The 25,085-nt window shown below is 42.8% G+C and overlaps 1 protein-coding gene across 2 annotated transcripts in view; it reads right to left on the reverse strand.

The window, feature by feature from the left end:
• Positions 1 to 25,085, reverse strand: part of KCNK10 (potassium two pore domain channel subfamily K member 10) — a 112,045-nt gene that overhangs the window by 18,845 nt on the left and 68,115 nt on the right. For both annotated transcript variants that reach the window (XM_039883976.1, XM_039883977.1), the window contains exons 3-4: positions 20,674 to 20,791; positions 13,061 to 13,221 (exon numbers count right to left, since the gene is read on the reverse strand). In XM_039883976.1, the coding sequence (XP_039739910.1) occupies positions 13,061 to 13,221; positions 20,674 to 20,791 (279 nt within the window). The remainder of the gene's footprint in view (positions 1 to 13,060; positions 13,222 to 20,673; positions 20,792 to 25,085) is intronic.

Genomic DNA, 25,085 nt, shown 5'->3' on the forward strand with positions numbered 1-25,085 from the left:
GTACTTGTCTATACTCAAAATCATACATAGATTCCTTTTTTTTTAACTGCACGCTCTATATATCCCTATTTCTAATTGTTCAAACTAAACTGCAAAGTAGTGTTAAATTAGAAGAGAAAGTCCTGATAACCGATAGGAAATGCCCAACGCATTTGTTTGTGCCTGTTTATCAGTCAGAGGGAAGCTGGGATGCTGAGTGTGGACAGGTACCCAGCCAAATACGAATAACAATAACTTAACATGAGCCCTTTCAGCCACTCCCCAGGCTCCAGTAGAAAGATTGTTGATGTTTACAGTAAAATTCACTTCTGCCAAGGAATGAAAAAAGCTCACCTAGGGGACATTGCTCTAAGTGGCACTACGGTGGCAAGAATGCAGTATTTACACATGACCACAGCAAACCCTGTCTTCGGAGGGTCCCTTTTGATATTGGAGGGCCAGGTATCTGTTGAGAAGAAAGTCTGGGAACATTCTGCTGCTTTATAAAATACGATCTGTTCCGTGTGTTCGAGATCTCATGAGAACCCACGCAAGCTGAGCGGCCGCCAGTATGTCGCCAAAATACTTTCAATTCTTTGACTTTCCTTTTACTAGAATCTGCATACGCAGTGGAATCTCATGGATGCATCCGCGTAAACCGTCGCAGCCGTGAAGTGAGGCTGCGAAAGCAGCACAGCCTCCCCGGGCCGCACACAGACCCAAGGGCCGGGGCAGGCTCAGATTTTCATGTGAGTCACAGCCCATGCAACTTTTCCTCCTGGGGCAATGGTTGATGACTGGAATTTTGTCTCAGGCCCATCAGATTTCCAGTCTGTTACTGCCCTTTCTGCTGCTCCCCCTACTTCCCCAGACCCCCACTTCCATGACCATTCCTAGGAAGGGTAGGGCTGAGGGCAGCATCAGCAAGCATCTCTCCTTCTCTTGGGTTTGTCGGGGTGCTGCATAGCCTATACACCCTGGGTGTGTGGAAAGGAATCTGGTTCATCTCCCTTTCATCTCCCGTCAACTTATAAACCAATAAGTATTTACTTGCCTCCAAAGCACAGGCAAAGAAAAGGCACAGGATTCAAGGTCCTTATGCTTTATTTACAGAGAACAATTCATTAGACGCATAAGACGATGCCTCACCAAACATGTGTGTGATCACAAATATATAAGCTATAATTCACAAGTCCCTCCTCTGGGCTCCCACAGCCAGTCATGTGCTTATCATAACAGTGAACAACATGTACCAAGTGCTGATTGTACACAAAGCATTGTTCTCATGCATCGACTAAATACCAAAAGAGATAGCTACAATTTTTATCTTCATTTTCCAAGCAAGGAAACTGAGTCACAGCCTCAAGCTGGTAAGTGGTAAATGAGGGCTTAGGAACTGAGGCCATGGGACTTCAGAAGCTGCCTGCCCGACCTGGTCTCATCAAGGACACTGGTCTTCGTGCACGTCTGTTTGCTTCTCAGGAGAGAAGACTGTCTCTTGCTTATTACCACGAACCCCACAGTGTTGAGACCACAGAGGGTGTTATTTGACAACTGCCTATTAAGCTGACCTTGGGAGAGGCGTGAAGGAGAAGTGACAGTGGGGAGCTGGATAGCAAATCACTACGAGGTGAACGAAGGGATTTCAGAGCAGCGGCAAGGCCTGGTGGAAACAGGATGTCACCGGTGCATAGAGGCCCACATCAGCCTGGTGATGAGCCACCCGCCCTCCCAGCAGCTCTGCTGCTGGAGCTGAAGAAACAGGATGGGAATGAGCACGGGGACAGAGCTGGAGGTGAGGGCAGGAAGGGAGGCAGGCACCAGAGGGAGGTGAGGCACAGGGCCTGGCCTGGCCCAGATGGCCCCACTGTAACAGAATGGCAGCTGTCGAAGCAGCCAGGACTTAAGGGGCAATCAGAGAGCAAGTTACCAAAGGCTGTCTTTGTGGACCATAGAAGTCGAATTAAAAATAAATAAATAACAAGTGTTGGTGAGGATGTGGAGACATTGGAACCCTTGTTCGTTGCCAATGGGAATGTAAAATAGTGCGGCACTATGGAAAACAATATGGAGGTCCCTCACAAAATTAAACATGGAGTTACCATATGATCCAGCCATTCCACTTCTGAGTATATAGCCATAGGAATTGAAAGCAAGGACTCAAACAAATACTTATATACTCATGTCCATACCAATATTATTCATGGGAGCCAACAGGTGAAGCAACCCAAGTGTCCATCAACAGACAAATGGATAAAGGAAGTGTGGTACATAATACAATGGTAAATGTTATTCAGCCTTAAAAGGGAAGGAAATCCTGTCACATGCTACAACATGCATGAATCCTTAAACACATTATGCTAAGTGAAATAAGCCAGTCACAAAAGGACAAATATTATATGATTCCATATATATGAGGGACCAAGAGCAGTCAAATTCATAGAGACAGACAGTAGCCAAGAAATGAACAAGACATACAAAAAAACAAAATCCCATAGACACAGACAATGACAATGACAAAATCCCATAGACATAGACAATGGTTTAGTGATTACCAGAGGGGAAGGGGGGTTGACAAGGGTAACGGGGGATAAAATATATGGTGACGGAAGGAGATTTGACGTAGGTGGTGAACACACAATGCAATATTCATGCGACCTATTATTGGATTGTACACTTGAAACCTATATAATTTTATAAACCAATGTCACCTGAGTAATTTTTTTAAAAAAGTGGAATAGAGCATAACAGGAGCTGGGGGAAGGGAGAGGAGTTTGTGTTTAACGGGGAAGATGAAAAAATTCTGGAGGTGGATGATGATGCTGTTTGCACAACAAACAATGTGAATGTACTTAATGCCACTGAACCATACATTTAAAAACGGTTAAAATGGTAAATTTTATGTTCTGTATATTTTGCTGCAATAAAAAATATATAAACATAAGGAAAAAGCTAGAGCAGACTCTACAGGACCCCACTAGCTCCTGGGGTTACCATAAATGAGAACCTCTTTGAAACAGTGACCATGGCCCAGACAAAAATGCTAATCCCATGGGAAAAAGAGACCCCAGAATGACGTGAAAACAGTGCTGATTTGAAAATCCAGTGCTGCTTTCCCTTTGTACTCAACTTTTCTAACTACAGGAATCCCTTTGAACATTAAAAAAAACTCCTCCATCCCCACAGAACTGATTGTAAAAATATAGCAAGAAAAAAAGATGCTATGAATTCAGGAATCATCTTTTAACATCAACTTAACTGAATTAAGTTCCTTTCCCATACATTTGAAAAACAGTACTATAGGAGCGAAGGAGACAGAGTGTTTATTCTGTCTACCAGCAATGAGTGATGCACAAAAAGATTCTCTGATCCTTAAAATATCACTTCAGGCCCTAGGGACCCACCACCCACAGAGTAAGAACCACAGCTCTGTACTAACAAGAGACTAAAACTCAGCAGCAAACTTGCAAGACACAATGCAAAACCATTAAGTCAAAAATGCCCTGATGCACAGATGCAGCTCTTCTCAGAAAATAAAAAGCAAAGCCTTTCCACCAAAAAAATACAAAGTGCATTTCTTCTCATAGGAATGCACATTTCCTAGGCTGGATTCGATCCGGGCTGTCCTTCTTACACAAAGCCATCGGAGCCTGTTAGATCGATCGTACTCTGCTCATCATGCTGGCACCTCCCAAGGGAGCTGCCTCTTGGGGGTGAAGGTTCTGAACACCGGCACACTTCTAAACATTTTCTCTTTCCTAAAGCAAAAATTACTAAAGCTACTTTTTGTCAATGACTCTACACTAGAAGAGTATACCACTTGCTTGGCTCACAGAAGTAGCATGAGGCGAAATGTAAAAGAAAAAAAAAAGTTGGTTTTTTTTTTACCTTGATAAATGTATATTTTTTAAAAGAAAAAGCTAAAGAGTTCTATAAAAGGGCAAAAGATTATTATTCTATTAAATCAGCATCTTCCAGAGGACCCAAACTAGGCTGTTAAAACCGGGAATGAAGGGTGAACATGGGAAATCATCTACCTATTGAGCTGATTTTATGATACTAGCAAAAAAAGAGTGCTAATAAAATTCTTGCATTAAATTCATAACTCAAAAGTACCTGGAAGTTTTAGAAACAGATCCAAAGCATTCTGAACTTGCAGGGGCCCCAAAATGCAAAGATATAAAACATTTTAGTTAATAAAACCCCTGGGATTCTAGGAAGTTGTCATCTCTTCAACGGAAACGAGCTAGCAGATAATGAGCACCCATACAAATATTCCAGAGACTTCCCTTTATTGGATGACAGTTTCGAAGGAGCTTCTTTCACCAACTTCCTTGAGTTTAGGACCGAGGTAAAGCCTCAGTGAGAATTAATATCTTGGTGTTGATGCACTCAAACTCCAGATTCTCAAAACCATAGAAGCAGAGCGTTGAGGCAATCGGTTGAGCCCAGAAAAAAAAGTGTGCTTTTGAGGGCAAGACCAGCTGCCTCGACTCACCAAGGCCTTGGCTGTGAGCTGTGTTTCCTCTTATTGTCAACTCTGCGAAGGTTGTACAACGTGAAGCGATGAGGTGGAAGAACGGAGCGGAAAATTTTGTCTGCCAGGCACCTTCTCTCTCGGTGGTGAGCCGAAATGAGTCAGCCATCGGGAAAGTACGAGCCCCTTTGACAAGCCCGCCATCACATCAGTCACATGCTCAACATGAGAAGAAGGCATTTCAATCCTAGATTAATCTCCAGGAGAAGAGAACTCCAGGAAAGAGATGTTTGCTAATAATGAACCAGTATTAGGGAGATAGAACAGGTGCATAGGAAAGAATCAGAGCTACGGTCCAATGCAAAGTATCGATCGACGATAGAAAGTTGGATAACTAAAACACTTTGAGAGCAGACAAAGGCAGGGCCAATATTAACTTTTCCTCAACCAGCCATGGAAGGTCTGATTCACCTTCCATGAAGACTTCTCTGAATCACCAGATGCTACCCCTGCCTTACAAGAGAAAGAAGAAAGGAAGGATCGTGGAAAGACTGAGTCTATACTCGCACATGGGAGCAGGGAGACCTGATTTAGAATACTTGCTCTATCACTTAGGGGCTGGGTGACCTCAGACAGGTCCCAGAACTAGTGCATGCATTCTGACCTCATGAAATTAAGAAAGCAGTAATGGTTTCTTTGAGAGGGCTGTTGTATAGCTTACTCTAGGTCAGGGCCACAACCCAGTGTCTGGCATAGAGTAAATCTTCATAACAGATTAACAACTTATATCTAGATTTCAAGAGTGAATTGCCATAGCATGCAGTCTGACGTCAACCAAATCCCATTGGACAAATGACAGATCTAAGTCTCCCCACAAAGACCCCTATGTGAAGAAGTTCACAAGTGATTGCCCACCCCAAAGTAACAGAGTCCCAGAAGTTACCAAAACTATTCAAAGTTTTCAAGAAAAAAAAAAAGAGACTCTGTTAAAGCTACCATAAAAACGTTTAAATGTTAAGCACTATCCAGGCAGTATTTTAAGTAGTTATATTTTTAGGCAGAGTTCGATAGTCTTATTGTTCATTTTTTAAAAAAAAGAGCGAAGATGCATTTTGAAGGCCATTAAAATCTTCTATGGTGATCTCGGATGACAATGGGAAACACCAAATGGATGCTGGCCAGTTATCAAAAGTAAGCTGAGAATGAGGAAGAATCATCCATTAGATTAGTCCCTAGTGGGTCAGCTAAAGTTAGTGCTGAGATGGTTTGTCTGCTGAAAAATAATAGCAGAAAAATCTATCTTGATATATTCATCAGAGTCAAGTCCCCAGGCATTTTCCTTTACTGGTGAGAAATGCTCTTACTCCCAAAGTATAAAATCTTTAAAGCCCTCTTTAAGGACCCACCCATCTGACGGAGGAGAGTTCTGAGTAGAAATGGCACTGGCCTTGAAGAACTGGTTAACGCCATTGGTACGGCCACCAGAACTCATGTGGAAGAGGGACTTGTGGGGCAAGTGACCACTTACATCCCAGCAGAGTCATGGTTCTTAAATGAAATGATTTTGTCCTCAAAGGTTCGTTTAGTAATGTCTGCAGACATTTTTAGTGGCCATAACTGAGGGCACTGACGATACTGGCATCTAGTGAGTAGAAGCTAGGGATATTGCTAAACATCCTACAATGCCTGGGACAGGTCCCATGACAACTATCCAGCCTACAATGTCCATAGTGCTGAGGCTGAGCAACCTTGCATGAGAGAGGAAGGGAGAAAAGAAGGGACCATCATGGACAAACTGTCACAGCCTGTCATTAAGAGAGGTATTCTGTTTTGTAGACGCTATTTATGTAGTTTGTCCCAAGCACACATCCGGACCTGTCACTAAAGCTAGACAATATCTTTGAACTAACTTAGATGAGATCTGGTTAATAAAGCTTTAAAAGTATCTGTGCTCTTCGCATTTTAAAACAATTACTTCTCCCCGCCTTCTAGCTTTTTAGGGAAAATAAGAAAGCAATCGTTCACATTGAAACTAGGGTCTTTGTTCTGATCAAAATGAACTTACATTATCCTTGTAAAATTAAACCTACTGAACTATTTCTTAGGAATTTTTAATAGGGTATGCACTAGTGCAAGCAAGTTACAGAGGCAGACAAATAATTCTGTTTCCAAAACAAAGGGTTTTATCATCTTAAAATAATAATTTAAGTTAACCCTATTGCTGCTGGGAGCTAGCTCAAAGATTCCTTGTGAGAAAGAAGCCTCCTGCAAATGTGCTCTCAAAGTCTTTCCTTGAATCACGCCAGGCACACAGAGTCCTTGCCTTCCACTGCCAGCCCCTTCCTGCTAATCAAAGTGATTGATTAGCCCTCTAACTTAACATCATTAGCAGATTGAGATTGTCATCATGCCGTCTTAAGCATTTGGCAGGCTCCAAAGTCCCCAGGTAATCATGGCACCAATAAGCCTAGGGTAATGTGTTATTTGTCAGTTACACCCAGGCTCCTTTGGCTCCAAAGGTAAATAAACGTTTCTTCTGCATCCTTTTGGGGGGGCAGGGGGCGGAGGCCAAAGAAGAAAAAGAAAGAGTGTCCCTTGGTTTTAGAGGTAATATCAGCAAGCCTGCTAATCAGCCAGATAAAAAGAGGCAGCTGCTTCCTACCAGAGGCCAAAGTCCAGCTCTGAGCAAGAAAATGGGATCCAGTCCAGAATCTGACCAATTTTCCTACAGTATCGCATCAAGTGACAGTCGGCCTGGCCTAGCAAAAAAGCCAGCTCACAGCAGGGGACAGAGAGGCTGCCTGCTTCCAAAATCTGCTTTGGAACTCAAAATCCACCCTGCTTAATTCCAAATAATGATCCATCCTTGCTAACTGCCCAGATTTCCCCCTGGAAACCTAAGAAGACTTATTTTTACTTTATGCTATATAAATACTTATAAATCACCTCCACAAAGTAGCATGACATGTTCAAAACTCCTAAACACCACACTGTCCATGGTGTGGATTAATCTATCCAACAGCAAATACTTTCGGCCTATCTGGAAGAGGTTAAGCATGGATTACCGGTTCAAGTCTAGGCCGTGCCCCCACCTCACCTGTGTAGCCCTAGGCAAGTCACTTAAATCATGGGCTTCATTCTTCAGATGTGAAATGAGACTCAACGGAAGCATATTTCACAAAGAGTGATCCACAGGCCATCTGTTCTCAGTCTGAGGGATGCCTGTCACCCTAGGCTAGGGCCCAGGAATAGTCCCAGGGAGTATGTGCATGTGATTACTGCTGCTCACCAATTTTCCCATCCCCTCCCCTTCTTGGAGATCAGACAATACATTCCAGGTGCCCCCTGCACTAGGATGGGGCTATTTGACAAGATCAGGCCAATGGGCTGTGACTAGAGGCCAAACTCTTAAGAGCCAGTGTGCAATGCCCAGCTCTCTTTCACTAAAAAGAGGGGGGGAAAAAAACCCTCAAGCCTGGAGAGTTGCTTGGGCTGCAGCTGACCCGGCAGGGGCGAGAGTAAACTGGAGTTATTTGTTACCCTAGCATAAGCCAGCCTTCCCAGACTGATTGAAGGATCCCAAAGACCGCCTGATTTACGACAAGAGGGAGGGAGGACAGCTTCCTTATAAGTGGTCTTCATGGCTAGCACTTGGTAATACCTGTAGCAGATGCTGTCATTTGTTTACTCCAACTTCTTCTTTGCTCACAGAATTCTAATCTTGTTCATCACAGCAATGTGGTCAGCCCCAGGAGATGAAACCCTGATTGCCCTGTGCCGAGGGTTCCAAAGCTTCAGTAGGCATCAGAATCACCTGGGACGCTTAGTGGACACAAGTTGCTGGGCCCAGCTTCTCCAAGAATTGGCTTTTCTAACAAGCTCCCAGAGGATGCTGATGCTGCTGGTCCAGGGACCACACTTTGAGAACCGCTGGTCTAAATCAATCCACCCCATTTTCCTTTGTCAGACACTCACTTTCCTGACCTCCCTTGCAGGTGGTAATGGTCATGTGACACAGTTCTGGTCAATGAACCAGAAGGGGACGCCTATAGGATAGCTTCTGGGAGAGACTTTGCTCCTCTGAAAGGAGACCTTTGTGTCTTACCTGAATGCATTTGAATACAAACATGATATTTGGTCCTGAGGCAGCCATCTTGCAAACCACTTGGTTATAAGCCTGAGGATTAAAAGCCAATGTGCCAAGAACAGAGCAGAAAGAGAGAATAAACCTGGGTGTACTTGTGTGATATTGTGATTTAGAATAAGAAATATATATTTGGTCATCATCCATTTCTGGCATGGAGCTCCTAAAACCCTTGGAATTTCCTACGAGGAGAGTCATAAAGGTGCCTTTTGTTATGTTAATGAGACAACTTTGGGGTTACCTAAGGCTGAAGGCTGGTTGTCAGAGGAACCAACCGCAGTAGAAGGTTGGACCTTTTAGTCCCACACCCTGATTTCCAGGGAGGAGAAAGGAACTGGAGGTTGATTCAATCACCAATGGCCAATGAGTGAATCGATCGTGCCTATGTAATAACGTCTCAAAAAAACTCCAAAAGGAGGGGATTTGGAGAGCTTCCAGGTTGGGGAATGAGAACTCTTTCATGTGCCACCATGCCAGACCCTAACTTCCACGAGGACTGAGGGTCCTTTGTTTGAGACCTTGCCTTATGTATCTCTTCGTCTGGCTGTGGAGTCATACTCTCCACTATCCTTTGTAATAAATCAGTAATCTAGTGAATAAACGGGTTTCCTGAGTTCTATGAGCTATTCTAGCTAATTAATCACACCCAAGGAGGGGATCATGGGAACCTCTGATTAATAGGCAGCTGCTCAGAAGCCCAGGTAACAACCTGGATTGGTATTTGATGTACGAGGCAGTCTTTGGGACTGAGCCCTTAACCTGTAGGATCTGATGCCATCTCTGGGCAGGTAGTGTCAGAATTTAGTTGAATTGTAGGATGCCCAGGTTGTGTCGCAGAATTGCTTTGTGGTGTGGGGAAAAAATGCATATATCTGAATTGGTACCAGAACCCTAACTTGTAATTGCGGGGAACTGGTGCTCATTACCTGAAGCTTCCTGGTATGCAGGATAAGCAGACGTCGAATTCTTAAGTCACTGTTAATGAGTGCTGTGGGCAATGTCCGTTTTATGGGCCTCCTATTTTACCTGTAAAGACTTCAGCTAGAGTAACATTTAGGGCCTTTCCCCTCACTGCTCAAGCATACAAGTGACTACGGCTCAGCCCACTTCTCCCGTTTGAAACCACCTGCCACAGAGAGAGGCACTCTGTGAGGTAGCAAGGTTAGTGGGGCAGACCCTGACCTCACCGAGGAGGCCTGTGCTGCCTCCTGAGAGGTGGTGGCAGGAAGAACTTCTAAAATGGCCCTTGAAGATGTCCCACTCTAATCCCAGAACCTGCAATGTGATGAGCTATCACTCCCATAACTATGCTGTGTTACATGGCACAATTGAGCTTAAGACAGGGAAATTATCCACGTGGGCCTGATCTAATCACGTGGGCCCTTAAAAGCAGAGTGCTTTCTCTGACTGGTGGCAGATGGGCAGAGGAAAGGAAAATCAGAGAGATTCAAAGTCAGAGAGAGAGATACAAGAAGGATTCCGTGCTGGCTTTGAAGACGGAGGGGCCATGAGCTAAGGAATGCAGGCAATCTCTCGAAGCTGAGAATGTCCCCCACCCGACAAGCAGGCAGGAAACAGAAATCTCAGTCCTAAAACCACAGACAATTCTTTTTTGTCAAAACCTGAATGAGTTTGGAAACATTCTTCTGCAAATCCAAAGCCTGGTGGACACCTCGATTTCAGTCTCATGATATCCTGGACATAGTACCCTACCCTGGACTTCTGACCTACAGAACCGTAACATAATAAATGGGTGTCAGTTTCAAGCATCTGCATTTGTGATAATTTGTTACACAGCAATAGAAAACTAATACAACAGGGAAGTTCTAATTCAGGGTGGAGTGGTTACTAACTCCTTTTGGCTACATCTTCTGATGAGTTTATCTGCAGTAAAGTTGACATTTTAATCTCCATGTGACTCCCATATGTGCTTCTCAATTAGTTCTGAGCTTCAAAGAAGAAAACAGAGTTTTCTTTTATCCACCTCATAAGAGTCCCAACAGCCAAACATTTTATTACTCAGTAGCCAGAAGCATTCCAAAATAATACATTAACCCTCTGCCATTCTTTAAAATGAGACTCGGCTATGGTAGAAGGAACCAAATCATGTCAGCTAGAAGGCTGATTTTATATTTTATCTTTACCCCACAAAAAGTCCTCTCTTCCCCAAGAACTGAGAAAAAAAACACAACGGATGAAAGGAAAGGCTTAATAATCATTGAACAGGTGAAAAAAATAATGACTCTTCCTCACGGGAGAAAATTCACAGCCCAAGCTTTGTTGGTGTACATAATTTTCAATTCTCAAATAATCACCTAAAAGTAACTGGCCTTTTAGATGTACTTCAAATGAATAGCAAAGAGCTTGGAAGTCTTCTACCAAACCTACGTGCAGCAAGCCAACTGCTGTAGAACCCGCTGCCTGTATACCCAGGAAATGTGCTTAAATCTCACCTGGCACTCAGTCAGCCCTTCCAAAAGTTCCCTCCACTGTTCTGCAAATGCCCACATCATGTGCTGACAATTCGATAACACACTGCCGGTTCCTTCCGGAAAGACTCCTAGTCTTTGACAGTTCTGCAAGGAACTGAGCGGAACATCAACATAAAAATGAAATGTGAGATTTGGAAGGCTCTGTCCCAGAGTCCTTTGAATGATCCACTGAGAGGCAGCTTTAAGGGGATTTGAAGTCCAGAATTCATTAGGGGAAACTAAGTCCCCAAATTTGGTAGCAGTTGTAGTCAAATGATTGCAACCTCTTCCCTCGCTTAGAGTACAGTAACTCAGTTTTGTTTAGTTTTGTTTTTTTGGAGGGAGAGGGTGCTAAAGAGAAATTTCAAAAGCTTTTCATCCAGTCCTTTCTTTCTACAAATAAAGACACTGCACTGTAGAGAAGCTTCCTACATATAAAAATGCCTGATTAGTCATTGCCCCATTTCAACCCTGTTTTTCTGAGATTCCAATCTGCCAGATTCATTGTTCTCTAACTCGTAGAGCCCTGAGGCCATGGCTCAAAGGCACCTCTGAGAACAGCTTTCTGAGACAGAGTTGTCATGTCTGGTTCAGGGAGGGCTGACCATTTGAGAGGAGAAGCTGAGCTCTGGTGGTTTCCATGGTGACCACTGAGCCCGGGTGCATGCTCTAATGAGGCTGGCTGACCAGCTAGCACTTTGGGAGCAAAGATTGTGGGACATTCCAGAAAAACACATGCACCACCACTGAGCTGCTCAGATGAAATCTGAATGGGTGTCGAGCCTGCCAACAAACAGTGCTTTCAGGAGACACATAAGCAGCTCTATCACTCTATGTGTCTGGCCCTATGAAAAGCTCTTTTCATTCATTATTTCACTTAATCACTACCAAAACATTGTAAAGAAGGTTTGAATGCTACCCTCTTTTGCCAGTGAGTCAACTGAGGCAGCTCAGCCAGGGGCACTGAGCTTATAACAGGTGGCTCTAGGTCGGCCACAGTGCCTTATTCCTCTGCTCTAACAAACTGAACTTCTCCTAAAGAAAAGTTTGAGTCATGATTTCTTGTCTCAGAGGGGAAGACAAGTTCAAATTTAGAGCTTACCCCTGATTTATCTTTGTCCATTATTGCTAGATTCTGAAAAAGATCTCAAATTGTCATTTTTAAATATTAAGTCATCATGAGATCAGTTCCCTAAAGGATTTGAGAATGAGATCAATAATGAGAAAGAGCAGAAATGACTTTAAACCTAAGCAAAACAAGCGTTCCGTTAAATCATATGAATGGGAACCCCAGTCTGTCCAATCACACCTGCTCCATGCACCTGTCACCAATGCCAGGAGTGCCATCTTTATAAATACATTTCTTGAGTTGCAATTTTTGTCCCTTGTGCAAAGGTAAGCATTCTCAGGAGGTAAAAACATATTAAGACCATAGCGATCACCAACACCTTGGTACACATTAATGCATCAGTCTGCTACTGCTGAGGGAGCACTCAGCAGCGGGAGGAGGAAGAGGGAGGGGCCACAAGGAGATAGACACAAAGCATAAAGTAGTGTCTGGAAAAGACAGGCTTCCAGAAGAGGTCCTAGAAGCCAGAATCAGCCTGAAGACATTGTGCTCAGAAATAAAATAAAGTAAAGGAGTTCCAGAAACAAACTGGATGAGTTTACGACTCTCTACTTTATTGCAAATACACGTCTTCCTTCTTTAAGAAGAAACTCGCATCTTCAGAAAATCGATTGGCAAATCTATACTTAACTCTCTTCTGTTGTGATTCCATAAATACCACTCTAAAGAAAGACACTACCAACGAGAAGGGAGTTAAGGCACAGTAACTGTGACTTCCATTGGCCAAAATAGAAAATATGGTCAAAACAAGAGACTATTTCATTAAAAGTGGACAACATCCCTGATGATGCCTCCTGGATCCTCTTAGGCTAAAGCTAATTGGATCACGAGGTTAGGGTTTAAACCGAGGCAGTACTCACTCGAAAGACCTTCTCCACTCTTGCAATGCTTGTCCCAAAGATGGTTCCAAGTTGGTCTCCAATTCCAGCCAATAAGAAACCAAAGAGTGGAATTCCAAAGATGGCATATAAAATACAAAAGATTTTGCCTCCTTCAGTGCTTGGAGCAATATTCCCATACCCTGGTGAGAAATATTAAAAAGAGAGAGGAAGAGTAGTGAGGTGGCAGAGAAATCAGAGTATGGAAGCCAAAGACTCCACAGACCTTTCCAAATGTTTCCGCATCCCCCTCACTTGATGAGCTCTAGGGAGTGGAAACTCACTCTCCCATTGCTTCTTTTCCTTCACTCCTTGTAAATTAATAGCTTTAAGGAGATCCAGGTTTCCTAGGTCTAATGTATTTAGTTAGATTACATTTTAAGAAATCTATGGTCACCCAGAATTGCATTTCTGACGGACAATGGTACCATCCATTTCAGAAACACCAAGCATCCTGGGCCTGTGTAAGGCTTTGGGACACCAGCGCACCTGAGGAGGGCTTGCCCTTGTCATTTTTAGGTTCGAAAAGAGCTCTTCCTTTATAGTCTCATCCCATGGGCATCCCCTCCACCTGGCAGACTGTGGCTGTCTTCAGCATCTGCCTTCATGGGGTCATGGGTGATCTGAATAAAGGGGGATGTGTGGTTTAGCACAAATTCCAAAGGACCATAGATCACACCGCCCTACCCTGGAAGCCTGAAGCCAGTCAGGAGCGGGTAAGGAAGACTACGTGCCTTTTCCTACAATGACTGATGTTTTGTTCTGCCTGGCTTTCTCTCTTTACTGGGAACCCTGCGTCATCTCTGAGTCCAGCCTCTCTTCCCATCCACCTCTTGCACTGAAGGTTATCAAATACTAAATAAAAGTTTGTTGTTGGACTAGATGTTTAAATACAAAAGAATTATTTTAAAGTCCCGTCTACCAGCATGTTTGTCAAATAGTGCTTTGAAAGCAACATCCGCATTCTTAAGAGTTCTGCAATTAAATAAGTAACTGAGATATAGCGAGTATTGGGCTTACTCCGTGCGGATGGAACTAAAGGCAGCAAGGCTGAAAGAAAAAGGCTTTTGGCATTAGCACAATTTATATAGAGCTGAGACTCTAAATTACTAGTTATTCATTTTCATGCCAACGAGTATTGCAATATTATGCTAACTAGTGTCTAGATGGTCACTTAACTAGTCTCCCGTGAGGATAACTCATGTAGGCCCATTTCTAAACCTATGCAATGGGTGAGTTATCGGGTTCATGGTTATCTGTTTGTTGGGGATGCGACAGTGAAGAATAATGTCGATGGCTGGTTCGTCGCTCTCCTATGCACCTAGAGAACCAACTCATTGCTGCTCTCTCCCCTTGCGCAATGAGTCGCCTAGCTGCTTTCCTTTTCAATTTTCTACTCAAAATCATTCAAACCTCTTATGACAAATTATCTAAATTATAGTTTCCGTTTCTTAAATGAGTGTTCAGGCGAGCGTTCCTCATCCTGCATTTCTTTCCGTCACCATCATTTTGATTTAACGGTGCCAAAAAAAGCTCTTGGAACTTTATTCGGATGCTTTCGGGAACTTGGACAAAATCATTTTTCTAAGCATTCCCCTCTAGAATCCGATTTACACGAATATAGCCCTATGGAAAAGGGAATAAATAATATGCCTACGTAGCTTCGCATTATGCAGGTTCGTGGTGACTCTAGGAAACATTCTAGTAACTCATGGAAATACTTATACCTCTTGCTTGGCTGTCTCACAATTGCCTGATTACTGTCAGGGAATAAAGCTTTACTTTTAGCCGAATAACTCAGAATGAAATAGATTGCCGATACCGGCAGGCAAAGTGAGGCTTTGAACCTGCTGGCAAGGCATCTTTCAGCCCCGACAAGTGCTGCAGACCCTTCCTCCAGCTTTCAGAAAGGCTCTTCCCCTGCCAGCCATCCCACCTCGGAAAGGTACCGTGTTCTGAGAACATTCCATTGTCATCCAAGGAGCGTGAGAAAACAGAGGCTCCGAGCCAACTCACTCCATTCTACCTGACTGTCCTTAGACTCCCTTAGCCGCTCCTGACCCCATTGTGGGAAGGATTCAAGGAAAACGTGGGGGAAAATCAGTGAAGTGGAAAGTATTATACCAATGCAAAGTATTATTATTATTTTTTATTATTATTATTATTATCGGCTCGTTATTTATACAGTGTTTCACTGACAAGAACGCTAAAATAAAATTAAAGCAAAGTTCTCGGATAAAGGAACTAGTAAAGCAATATTTAAATAAGTCTAAATATACTTAAGGTTATCGCTTCGTATCAGACATAATCGCCACTCTTGAGTGATGCCGTATTTTGTGCATGAGCGTGTGTGTTTGCCTGTGTGTGCACATTTTCGTACTCTGCCTCTAATAAACTATATGGAGAGACTGCTCCAGTTTGACCCTCAGCCCTGTCCCTCAGAAAATTCCAGAACTTACATTTTGGAACTTTGCTCTGAGGCAATGGGAGGGCCACATTCCTGGATTTTTGGCTCGAGTTGTACCGGCCCATTAGGCTGCCCTCCCCATCCTTCCAGAATGCTTGGTAGGACTTTGAAGTAAGGTGTGATGGTTTGTGTAGACTCTAGAACGACAGAGTATATGGATTCCTGTTCTGGTTCTCGCACTTACTCTCAGATCTTGAGCAATCTACCTAACCTTTCTCCCTCACTTTCTACATCTGAGAGATGGGCAATAAATAGCACCCACCTTATCACAGCTATGAAAGATGAAATCAGTTACACGCAAAGCATGAGTGACCTGTGAAGATTAGATACATGTGAAGCCTGACGCAAAGTAAGCGCTCATTAAGCGTTAGTAATTATCATCTTGCCCCAGGTTTTCTGTGGGAAGGAATCGCTTCTGAGAAATATGTCTCCGGAAAAACTGAGCCCCAGGAGAAAACAGATGGTTGGTTCCTACTTTCCTCTGCAAGCTAAACTGTTCTCCCACACTGCCAGGACGAGGGACAAAATGTCTGCAACTCAGGTGGATCCAGGGCTAGATGTGAAGTGTCGGTATCTCTTGACGCAGCTATGAGCAGCAAAGGCTGGGAAATGAGAGACGGTGACACAGCTGCTGTGGCAGTAATTTACCAGGCAGAACTAGGCCAGAACATTCAAACTGGATTCAAGTAAAGCGATACTCCACCAACTGATTGCTGGTGGCTTTTGAAGAAGGACATTTCTGTTGTGAATGGGAAAGACCAAGGTGGGACTTAGCTCCATTCACCCCTGGATAGAAAACAATCCCAAGCCCTTTATGAACAGAAGCTGGTGTTTAAAGAGGACTTATGCCTGAGTAGCACACACATAATGCTCCCATTTGCTATTTACATGCTAAAGTCAAATCTTTGCCAAACCACGTGCTGTGCAGTCCTCATATTTGGTGAAGAGTGTGCATTCTAGAACCAGAATGTCTGTGCATGCAGGACTGGTTTTATGGGTGTGCAACCTGTGCAGTCAAACAGGACCCCACATTTAGAAGGGTCCCATGCTTGGTTCAATGCTCTGCTGTTGCCATTTTTATGTTCTTAATCATTTTTTAGCAAGGGACCACATCTTCCCTTTGCACTGGGCCCCGCACATTGTGGAGCTGATCCTGGTGGATGAAACTAAGCTCCATTGCTTATTAACCACGAGATTTGGGCAAGTTACATAACGTCTCTGGGCCTCAGTCTCCTCATCAGTAAAATGAGGCTAATAACAGCAGCTACCTCACGTGGTTAGTGAGAGACTCAAAAAATGTACATGGAGCACAGTGCCTAGCACCTATTCAATGTTAGCCACAGTGAGTGCTGTTCCCTAAACCATGGGTTAAACATCCAACTCCAGTGCTGGTTAATTAGAAACAGTTGCCCAGGTTCCTGGGCGGGTACAACTCCTAAATGAGGCCTTCGAACAAGTAACACAGTTACCAGCTACCATCTGGAACCTGATGAGGGAGGGGCTCTCTCTAATGTGGGTGGAGCCTGGTGACTCAATAGGAAAAGGCCTCGAAGACTAAAATCTGATTGCATCCAGAGCTGTCGGTAAGAAAGCCATCATTTGCTGCCCTTCTGCAAGTGATGGTTTCTGGGAAGGCATCTGCATTCAGGAGTGAGTGTCATTCCTCCAGTTTAGAAAAGCTAGTTGCTGGGGATCCATCAGCAGAGTCAGCGTTCAAGGGCAGGTGAGACTTGCTCACAACAGCATTAGTTACTGACCAAGAGGGCAGGTGCAGGACATTCTCAGCCAAGACTAAGCAGAATCCAGTCTTCCTCCTGGGGTGGCTCCTGGTTTGGGTAGAACCTGACCGCATTCTCTTCTACAATACACTTGTAAATCTTTCTGTATGTTTGAGCACACGCACAAAAAAAAGCTTTTTTAAAAAGAAGTGCTTTGATATCTTCAGATAAAAGGAACCTTTGATACTGAGTAGGGTTGCTGCTTTTCAGAAAAGAATCTATTATTCCTAAGATCTCTCTACACACACATTCTAAGTAATGAACACATTTTTGTGTATCTGAAAAGTACATAACCTCATGAGGCTCATGAAAGTCTTTCTGGAAAGTAATTTGGCGAGCTTTTAAAAGGTCCATGCTCTTTGACACAGCAATCTCTTGGGGATCTTTACAAGGAAACAACCAGAGATAAAGACCACGCTTCATGCACAAAGATTTTCATTGTGGTGCAATACTATCCCAAAAGAAAGACAGCTTCAGCCTCCAACAACACGTGATTATAGCATGGATAGTAGATTCAATGGAACCCATCAAAAATATTTCTCAAAGAAGCTTAGTAATATGGGCAAGTGTTTACAATATTAGCATCACAAATTATGTGAACTCAAGCAAGCAGGCTAATGTGTATGCATTTCACAAATAATGAAAAGACAGCTCTTCAGCTCCAGCTGCCTCATTGCCTGACTCCTAAATAATGGAAAATTTCTCAGGAAGAACTGGAAGAATTAGTGAGCTCTGAGTTTTCTTATAAGCCTTGCTGCCACATATGATGAATGAATTCACCGCTAAATAATTGGAACAAACCATTATGTGTAAGAATTACCAAAAGAAGCTGAGATTGGACAGAAACCATGTGGGGAGAAAATAAAAAAGAAACACAGAGAATGATAAAAGAACCCATCAGTGGCAAATCTCAGAAAGTTCCAGAAAATTTTCAGTTATAAAAGTGAGGGTCTCACCTTGAACTTCAAAGGAGATATCCTTATTTGCACCAAGTCTGGATGTAGGGTGAAGGGGGCTAGCAGCAGACGCCACCCTGCACTTGATCTGGTCCAGAAAAACAGATGAGGCAGGACGATACACAGAATAACGCAGATGGGCCATATTTGCAGGAAGCACTCTCTCTTAGCAGTAGGAAAGAGAAGAGTCTAGGTATGTGCTACCTGAAAAGTTACCTGCTTCTCTCTGCTCTGCTCTCCCCAGCCACATGGAACCATTCAACAGATGGCTGGTACAGGAATATTTGGCGTCAAGCATTTTAAAAAAGAAACTAGTCCAGCATAAATATTAAGCTTCCATTTTTTTAAATGTAAAAAGAGCAGCAAAACTTACCAATGGATGAAAGACACTCAGCAGAAAAATGTTGCCCCAACTAGACAAAATTGTGACCAACTATGGATTAATCACCTCTAAAAATCTTCGCGGAGATACCACAAAGCAGAAATGCAAGAAATCAGGAAAGAAATGGTGAGCTAGTGAGCGAAGATGAAATGGGAAGTAATGGAATTCAGGAAAAAAATAGGAAGGAAAAAACCCCACTAATGGTCACAAAATGAAAATAAAATTGGAAGGACTGGATGGCAGAACAGGCCAAAAAAAAGGAATAGGGAGGATAAAACTACCAAAATGAAAGCCAAATTTTAAGGTTAAAATGGGGTAAAGGGAAAACGATAGACATAAAACACAAGGAAAGAAGTGATAACATATGTATAGTTGGAATCCCCAGAGGACAGAACTAAAGCCATACAGCAGAGAAAATGCTTAAAGATGACGATCAAGAAAACTTTCCTGAAAGAAAAGAAACAAAACCTAGTAGTGTTATCAGATGAAAGACAGTTTGAATAGCTGATCAACAAAGATCAAGTCACTTATGTAAGGGAAAAAAAAAATTAAGCTGATATCAGCTTTCTCCACAGAAGCATAAATATCAGAAGAGAGTGAAGCAACACCTCCAAGACCCTTTAAAAAGAACACGTGAGTCAAGGATTTCATTTGCAGCCAAATCGCCTTTCAAGGACACGGCTAATATTTTGAACAACACAGAAATTCAGGGACTGCAGCTCCCTTCAGCCATTCTTAAGGCGACTACTCGAAGACCAGTTTCAACCCAGCAAGTGATGATGAGGAAAACTATGGCAAAAGGACTAAAGATGAACAGTGACAATATCTAACTGTACAGCTACAACTAAAACAAATATGAGTATCCAGGGAACAAGACAGAATGTAAATTATATACCCCGATGTTCCACAATGACACAATGAGTAACCACGGAGAGTGGCAGAGAGAAAGGAGATGAGATGCTAAATTCACTGATTGAATTATGCCACTGATTGCATTATGGGTAATAACGGAGAGCCAAGCATTATCATTTAGAGCCGGCAAATCATCTAATAGAAGCATCGGCATATTTAATAATTTAAAAGTAAACATTTAAAGGATGGTGTCAACTAAAATTGTGCGCTGGAAAAGAGGGAGAAGAGATGACATCTACCCTAACGGAGAAGTAATAGATACTGCTTAAGGAGCAGAACAGTAAGGTTATTTATTATATGTGATTATAATTATAAAGTTAACCCCGAAGACAAAAATACAAAACTCCCCAAGTATCAGGAAAAAAAGACACACATAGTAAAAATAAGTGCAGGAACAAAGTAATTATCAGGCACCATATGATCAGCTATGACGGGCATTTACCTGGTCAAAAAAATGCAGATGTTCCCCTATAATCTAATTGAACTATAGCAGGGAGATTGGAGGACACAAAGAGCTTCTCCACAGCAGAGTGGGGAGAAAGAAAGAACTGTAACTGCTCATCTTCCAGAATGGGAAGTCAAGAAAAAAACCCTAAAACCGAAAATTCAGGAAGTGGCTATACACGAGTGTGATATTTACAGACATGGAGATGAATAGCAAAATAACCAAGGAAAAGAAATGCCAATGGTTGTCCCGGGGTTGGTGAAAAGCAGGGAGAGAGGCAGAGACTGCTGTTTTTCATAAACTTCCTAAAACATTTTGGTTCTTTCATCTATAACTTTAACAAAAAGTACAACTTTTAAAAAGGAACTTGAGCGCGACTGACCCATTGATGTTTTGATTTTTCACTCTAACCTTTTCATTAGATCTTTTCAGCCTGAAAGCCACCAAGTCTTTTGCTTTGAAAATTGAAGTTCTTCATTCTGCTTTGCCTTTTATTGAAAGCCACTACAATCGCTGCATTAATTCGACAGTGTGGCATAAGCCTCTTTGGAAACTCAAGCGGCCATGTAGTCAGTCTATGAGGACAAAATGTTAACTAGGTGCCATGACTCAGGATGGCCTGCAGAGGAAAAGAGATTAGCAAGCAAATGGATACCTATGGTGGTGATGACAGTTCCAGCAAAGAAAAAGGCACTTCCGAGGTCCCAGTGACTGCTGTTGTTGGAAGAATTTCCTATTGGACTGACTCCTGCATTGTCAGCATCAAGGGCATGCTGCAAAGAAAGTGAGAAAGCATGAGACTCAGTTAAAAGTTTTTTTAAAAAATGATTTCCTGCTCAAGAACTTGCCATGATTTATAGAGAGTGGAGGCGCATTATGTGGATGAGGGTCCAGTCATAAAGTGAAATATTATACCCCCACTAATTAAAATTAGAAAATTACTCTGTGTGTGTGTGTGTGTGTGCGTGCGTGTGTGTGTATAATTAGTAAATATATAGAAAGATGCCTAAAAGGATTGTCACTCAAAGTGATCATTCCTGGAAGACAGAAATTCAGTTGCTTTTGACTCTTTTCTGTTTTGTTAGAACGTTTTGCATGGAGCTTATTTCAGGGGTGCAGGGTGGAAGAACTTGGGTTCCTAGGTCAGACTGTGCTGGCTCTGCCTGTTATTAACTTCAGAACCGTGGGCAAGTTATTTTAACCTCTTTAAGCCCAAATCTCCTTACTCGTAAACTGAGGATAATAATATCTTACCCCACAGAGTTGTTGTGAGGATTAAATGATGCCCAGCACCGAGTTAGGGTTTAACTAAGAGCCAATTTCATGACTGTCACTCCACTCCCACTAACGCACAGACACATACTACTCCCTGTTAAATGACAATGACTCCTTGCTGACTACTAGATTTGAAATTCCATACACCTTAAAATTGCCACGTTGATAGTCCACCCTCATCTCACACTACAATAAAAAGCCTCCAGCCCAAACAGGACACTCCATGAGATGGTCACACACACCTCTGGACCTTTGCTTATGCCCTCCCCAAAATGCACCCATCCTTCAGGGCCTGATCCAGGCCTGCTTCTTCCAAGAGGCAGGCACAGAATATGGTCAAAATCTCTCAACAGCCCTTCCTGGGCTTGCCCCTACCAACCCCTATCAGGCCAGAGGAGAAGGTAGGAAGAGCTTTCAAACAGGTGAGTTTTGATGAGGAAGTGACAGGTGAGGATGAAGGCTTCAGAGGAAGGTGACAGACATATGAGCTACTTCTAGAACAACAACGAGAGATTGTTCCCTAGACGAAGTTGGAATAACCCCGCATGGAGATACAAGACACAATTGAATATTGAAATGTGATTATATTTATCCCAAATAATGCCCATTAAGCTTTGTTAAAACAGTACCACAAATCAGATTACAACTGAGAAAATCAATCATCCTCATATTTTGCCTTCATGAATCTGAGATATTTCAAACTCTCTAGACCAGAGATCAGGAACCTTTTCTTCGTAAAGCACCAGATAGTAAATATTTTAGGCTTTGTGGACCACATATGGTTTCTGTTGCATATATTTCTTTTCTTTTTACAACCCTTTAAATATGCAAAATCCATTCTTAGCTCGTGAGTTCTACAAAAACAGGCTGGGGGCTGGATTTGGCAGAACCCTAGACAACTGACAATAGAAAAAATTCTCTTTTGCTTAAGGCTTTAGTTGATTCTTTCCTGCCTCTGAGAACATGAACTATTACGCTGGCCACTGTTTCTAACATAAACCCTGGCATCCCAGAATTTACAATCCAGCCGTATGGGATATGTATGGCCTTCCTTTGCTGATGGTTTAAATTGGCCTAATTGACAACAATCATTTATTCATCAGGGGCTGTGCTCTGCTCTGGCTGCTCTACTTTAGAGGGAAGACAGATGGCAAGTCCTTTCTGCTGGTACAATATCCACTTTCACTGTGCTGTGAGGGCCATCGGACCAAACCACAGGCCTTAACTAGTGTTTATCTCCTCATTACCTAGTCAGGTCTGATGGGCCCACCTGGAAATAATACCTCAGGGGCAGCTCTAGGCCTCAGTCACTTAGGTGGTCTCAAATCACACCATGGATACCTAATATTTACAACTTCTATAAAGCTGCAAAGAGAGCCTGGTTTTAAACGAGTCTCGCTGTGCTGAGTATTGCACATAAACATCATAAGCAGACCCAGTGCTGCATATAAAAATACTGATTTGCAGAAAAAAACAAACAGAGGTGATTGTTTCATCAAAAAATATGAAGTCAGATTCCTTTTCAAGTTTCATTTTTTTGATTATGCAATTTATAAATATGTAATGTTTACATACGTAATCATCAAGGGAAATGTTTGTCAGTTGAAGGAAAGGAAACTAAAATGTGTTGAGTACCTGCACTGAGCCAGGTACTATAGAAGCGTTATTCCATTTTATCCTTCGCACAACTTGTGTGTTATTCAACTTTATCCTTTCTATATCCTTTCTATAACTTGCAAAAAAAATAAAAGTAATAATATCCTTATTTTAGTTAAGTAACTCACCCTAGGTCAATTGGCCTAATTGACAACAATCATTTATTCATCAGGGGCTGTGCTCTGCTCTGGTTGCTCTACTTTAGAGGGAAGACAGATGGAAGTAGAGAGGAAGTAGGAAGTAGAGAGGCCAGAATTCAAAACCCGACTGGGCCAAAACCATGGTTTTGCCCTTTCATCTTTGTATAGTACCCAGAACCCATTCCCCCTCCCACACCCCTAACCTCACCTTCAGACAGAGAAGAGGGAAAAAGACTGCTATTGTTCTCGAATTCAAGCAGAAGGGACCTCACTAGGGACCAATTCTAATTAGACCATTTCCTTGAAAGTGGAGCCACTAAACTCCATTTGGCCTTTGGAGCGGGTGAGAGCTTAACTGCGTTGCATTAAATATTAGATTTAAAAATAAGTTAAACCAGGAAAAGGTGGATTTTATACCCTGAGAGGGAAGGAACAGAGAAAGGAGAGAGAAAGGCACATCAATTGACATGTGGGAGGTTCGAGGTCAGTTGCAGCAAAGCCCAAGACTTTTGAAGAGCATGTCCATCCAGTATCCAAATTCAACTTGCTTTATATCTGTGATGCAAATTCCTCTCACTCCCCTAAATCTTCAGTAAAGTGGGCTATACATGCAAAAGCCTCAGAGAAGTAGTTTTGTGGAAATTAAATATAAGGGTTGTGGTGGTTGCAGTGGGGTCAGAGGGTGATTTAGAACTGGAAGTAAGAAGGAGAAATATAAGCACGTCAACGAGTCACCAAACTCTTAAGGTTTTGGACGATCCCCAATCTGGGAATGAGGTTTGATTCTATCAAGATCTGATGAGTCAGAAAGACTCCAGCAAGCCACCAGAATTAAAATGAATCAGCAAACCTGAGTTAGGTACACATAGGGGAACCCAGTATAAACTATTGTTATCATTTGAATTAATAGCATCATTTTTAGCTCAATAAGAATATTTCTGATTGAGTTTATAGTTCTAACTTTATTCATCTTCTAAAATATTTTGTTAATAGTCTTAATTGTTTAAAAGTAAAACATTTTAAAATTAAATGCATTTGCTTTTAAGTTTTGTTTTTGTTTTTGTTTTTGTTTTCTGCATTCAGGCTGCAAAAGTGAAGATAAAGCCAGCCCCTTAGAAATGTCTGAACACATAGATAATAAAATGATGCAATTGAGCTGTGTACTGTTCGGCTTAAAATATCAAATAAAACTCACTCCCTGTCTCTCTTCATCTTCCCACACCCCTACCATGCATTTGGATCACCAAGGTAGAACGGAGAAACTGCAGCCTCTCACAAAGTGAGGCAGGCGTGAAGAAAGAGAGAAGCGAGCGAGGTTATGATGCCCCCCTCCCCGACACTCCCTCCCCAGCTCCCCCTGGTGCTGCAATCCCATAAGGCAATGTCTGGCTGCGTAAATCACTTCGTGGACGGCACGAGATACCATCATGAGTGTTAGCACTACACTGGGATGAATGATGACCCACAGGGGACCACTAACTGTCTGTGGCTTTTCTCCTATGATCTGTGTGCTTGTTGAGATCATCTGTTTCCTCACGTGGCACCAAAAAGGGAGATGCACGGAGGTGGCGCAATCGTCACTCCGTGGTCCGAGGTCGCGAAAGGACGCCACCGAGGGGCGCCACGCGTGCGGACACCGGGGTGATCTTTCGATTTATGGCCCGACCCAGGACACTTGCAAGGCTAAAAGGGATTTCTGTTTATAATCATGCAGGGACCACAGGGCGGGCGTAACTCAGGACGTAAAAGTCACTTTACTAATAGCTTACACCACTGAGACGAGAGGAAAGGACCCGTCGTCTGCGGGCACGGAGGGGGCTCTCTGTCTACAATGTTCTTAGTCCTGAGAAGACATGGTCAGCAAAAGGATTTGTGAAGTCGGTCGTTAGCCCTGGGCTGAGGCAGGACGAGGAAGTGGGTGTGAAAAGTGTCTTCCTAAGTGTAATAAAGGCGAGCATACTTTCAGCCATTAATGGACAGAAGGAAAGCCACAGAC

The sequence above is a fragment of the Pteropus medius genome, unplaced genomic scaffold (genome assembly GCF_902729225.1).
Source record: "Pteropus medius unplaced genomic scaffold, Ma_sr-lr_union100, whole genome shotgun sequence".
In the NCBI taxonomy this organism is placed as follows: Eukaryota; Metazoa; Chordata; class Mammalia; order Chiroptera; family Pteropodidae; genus Pteropus; species Pteropus medius.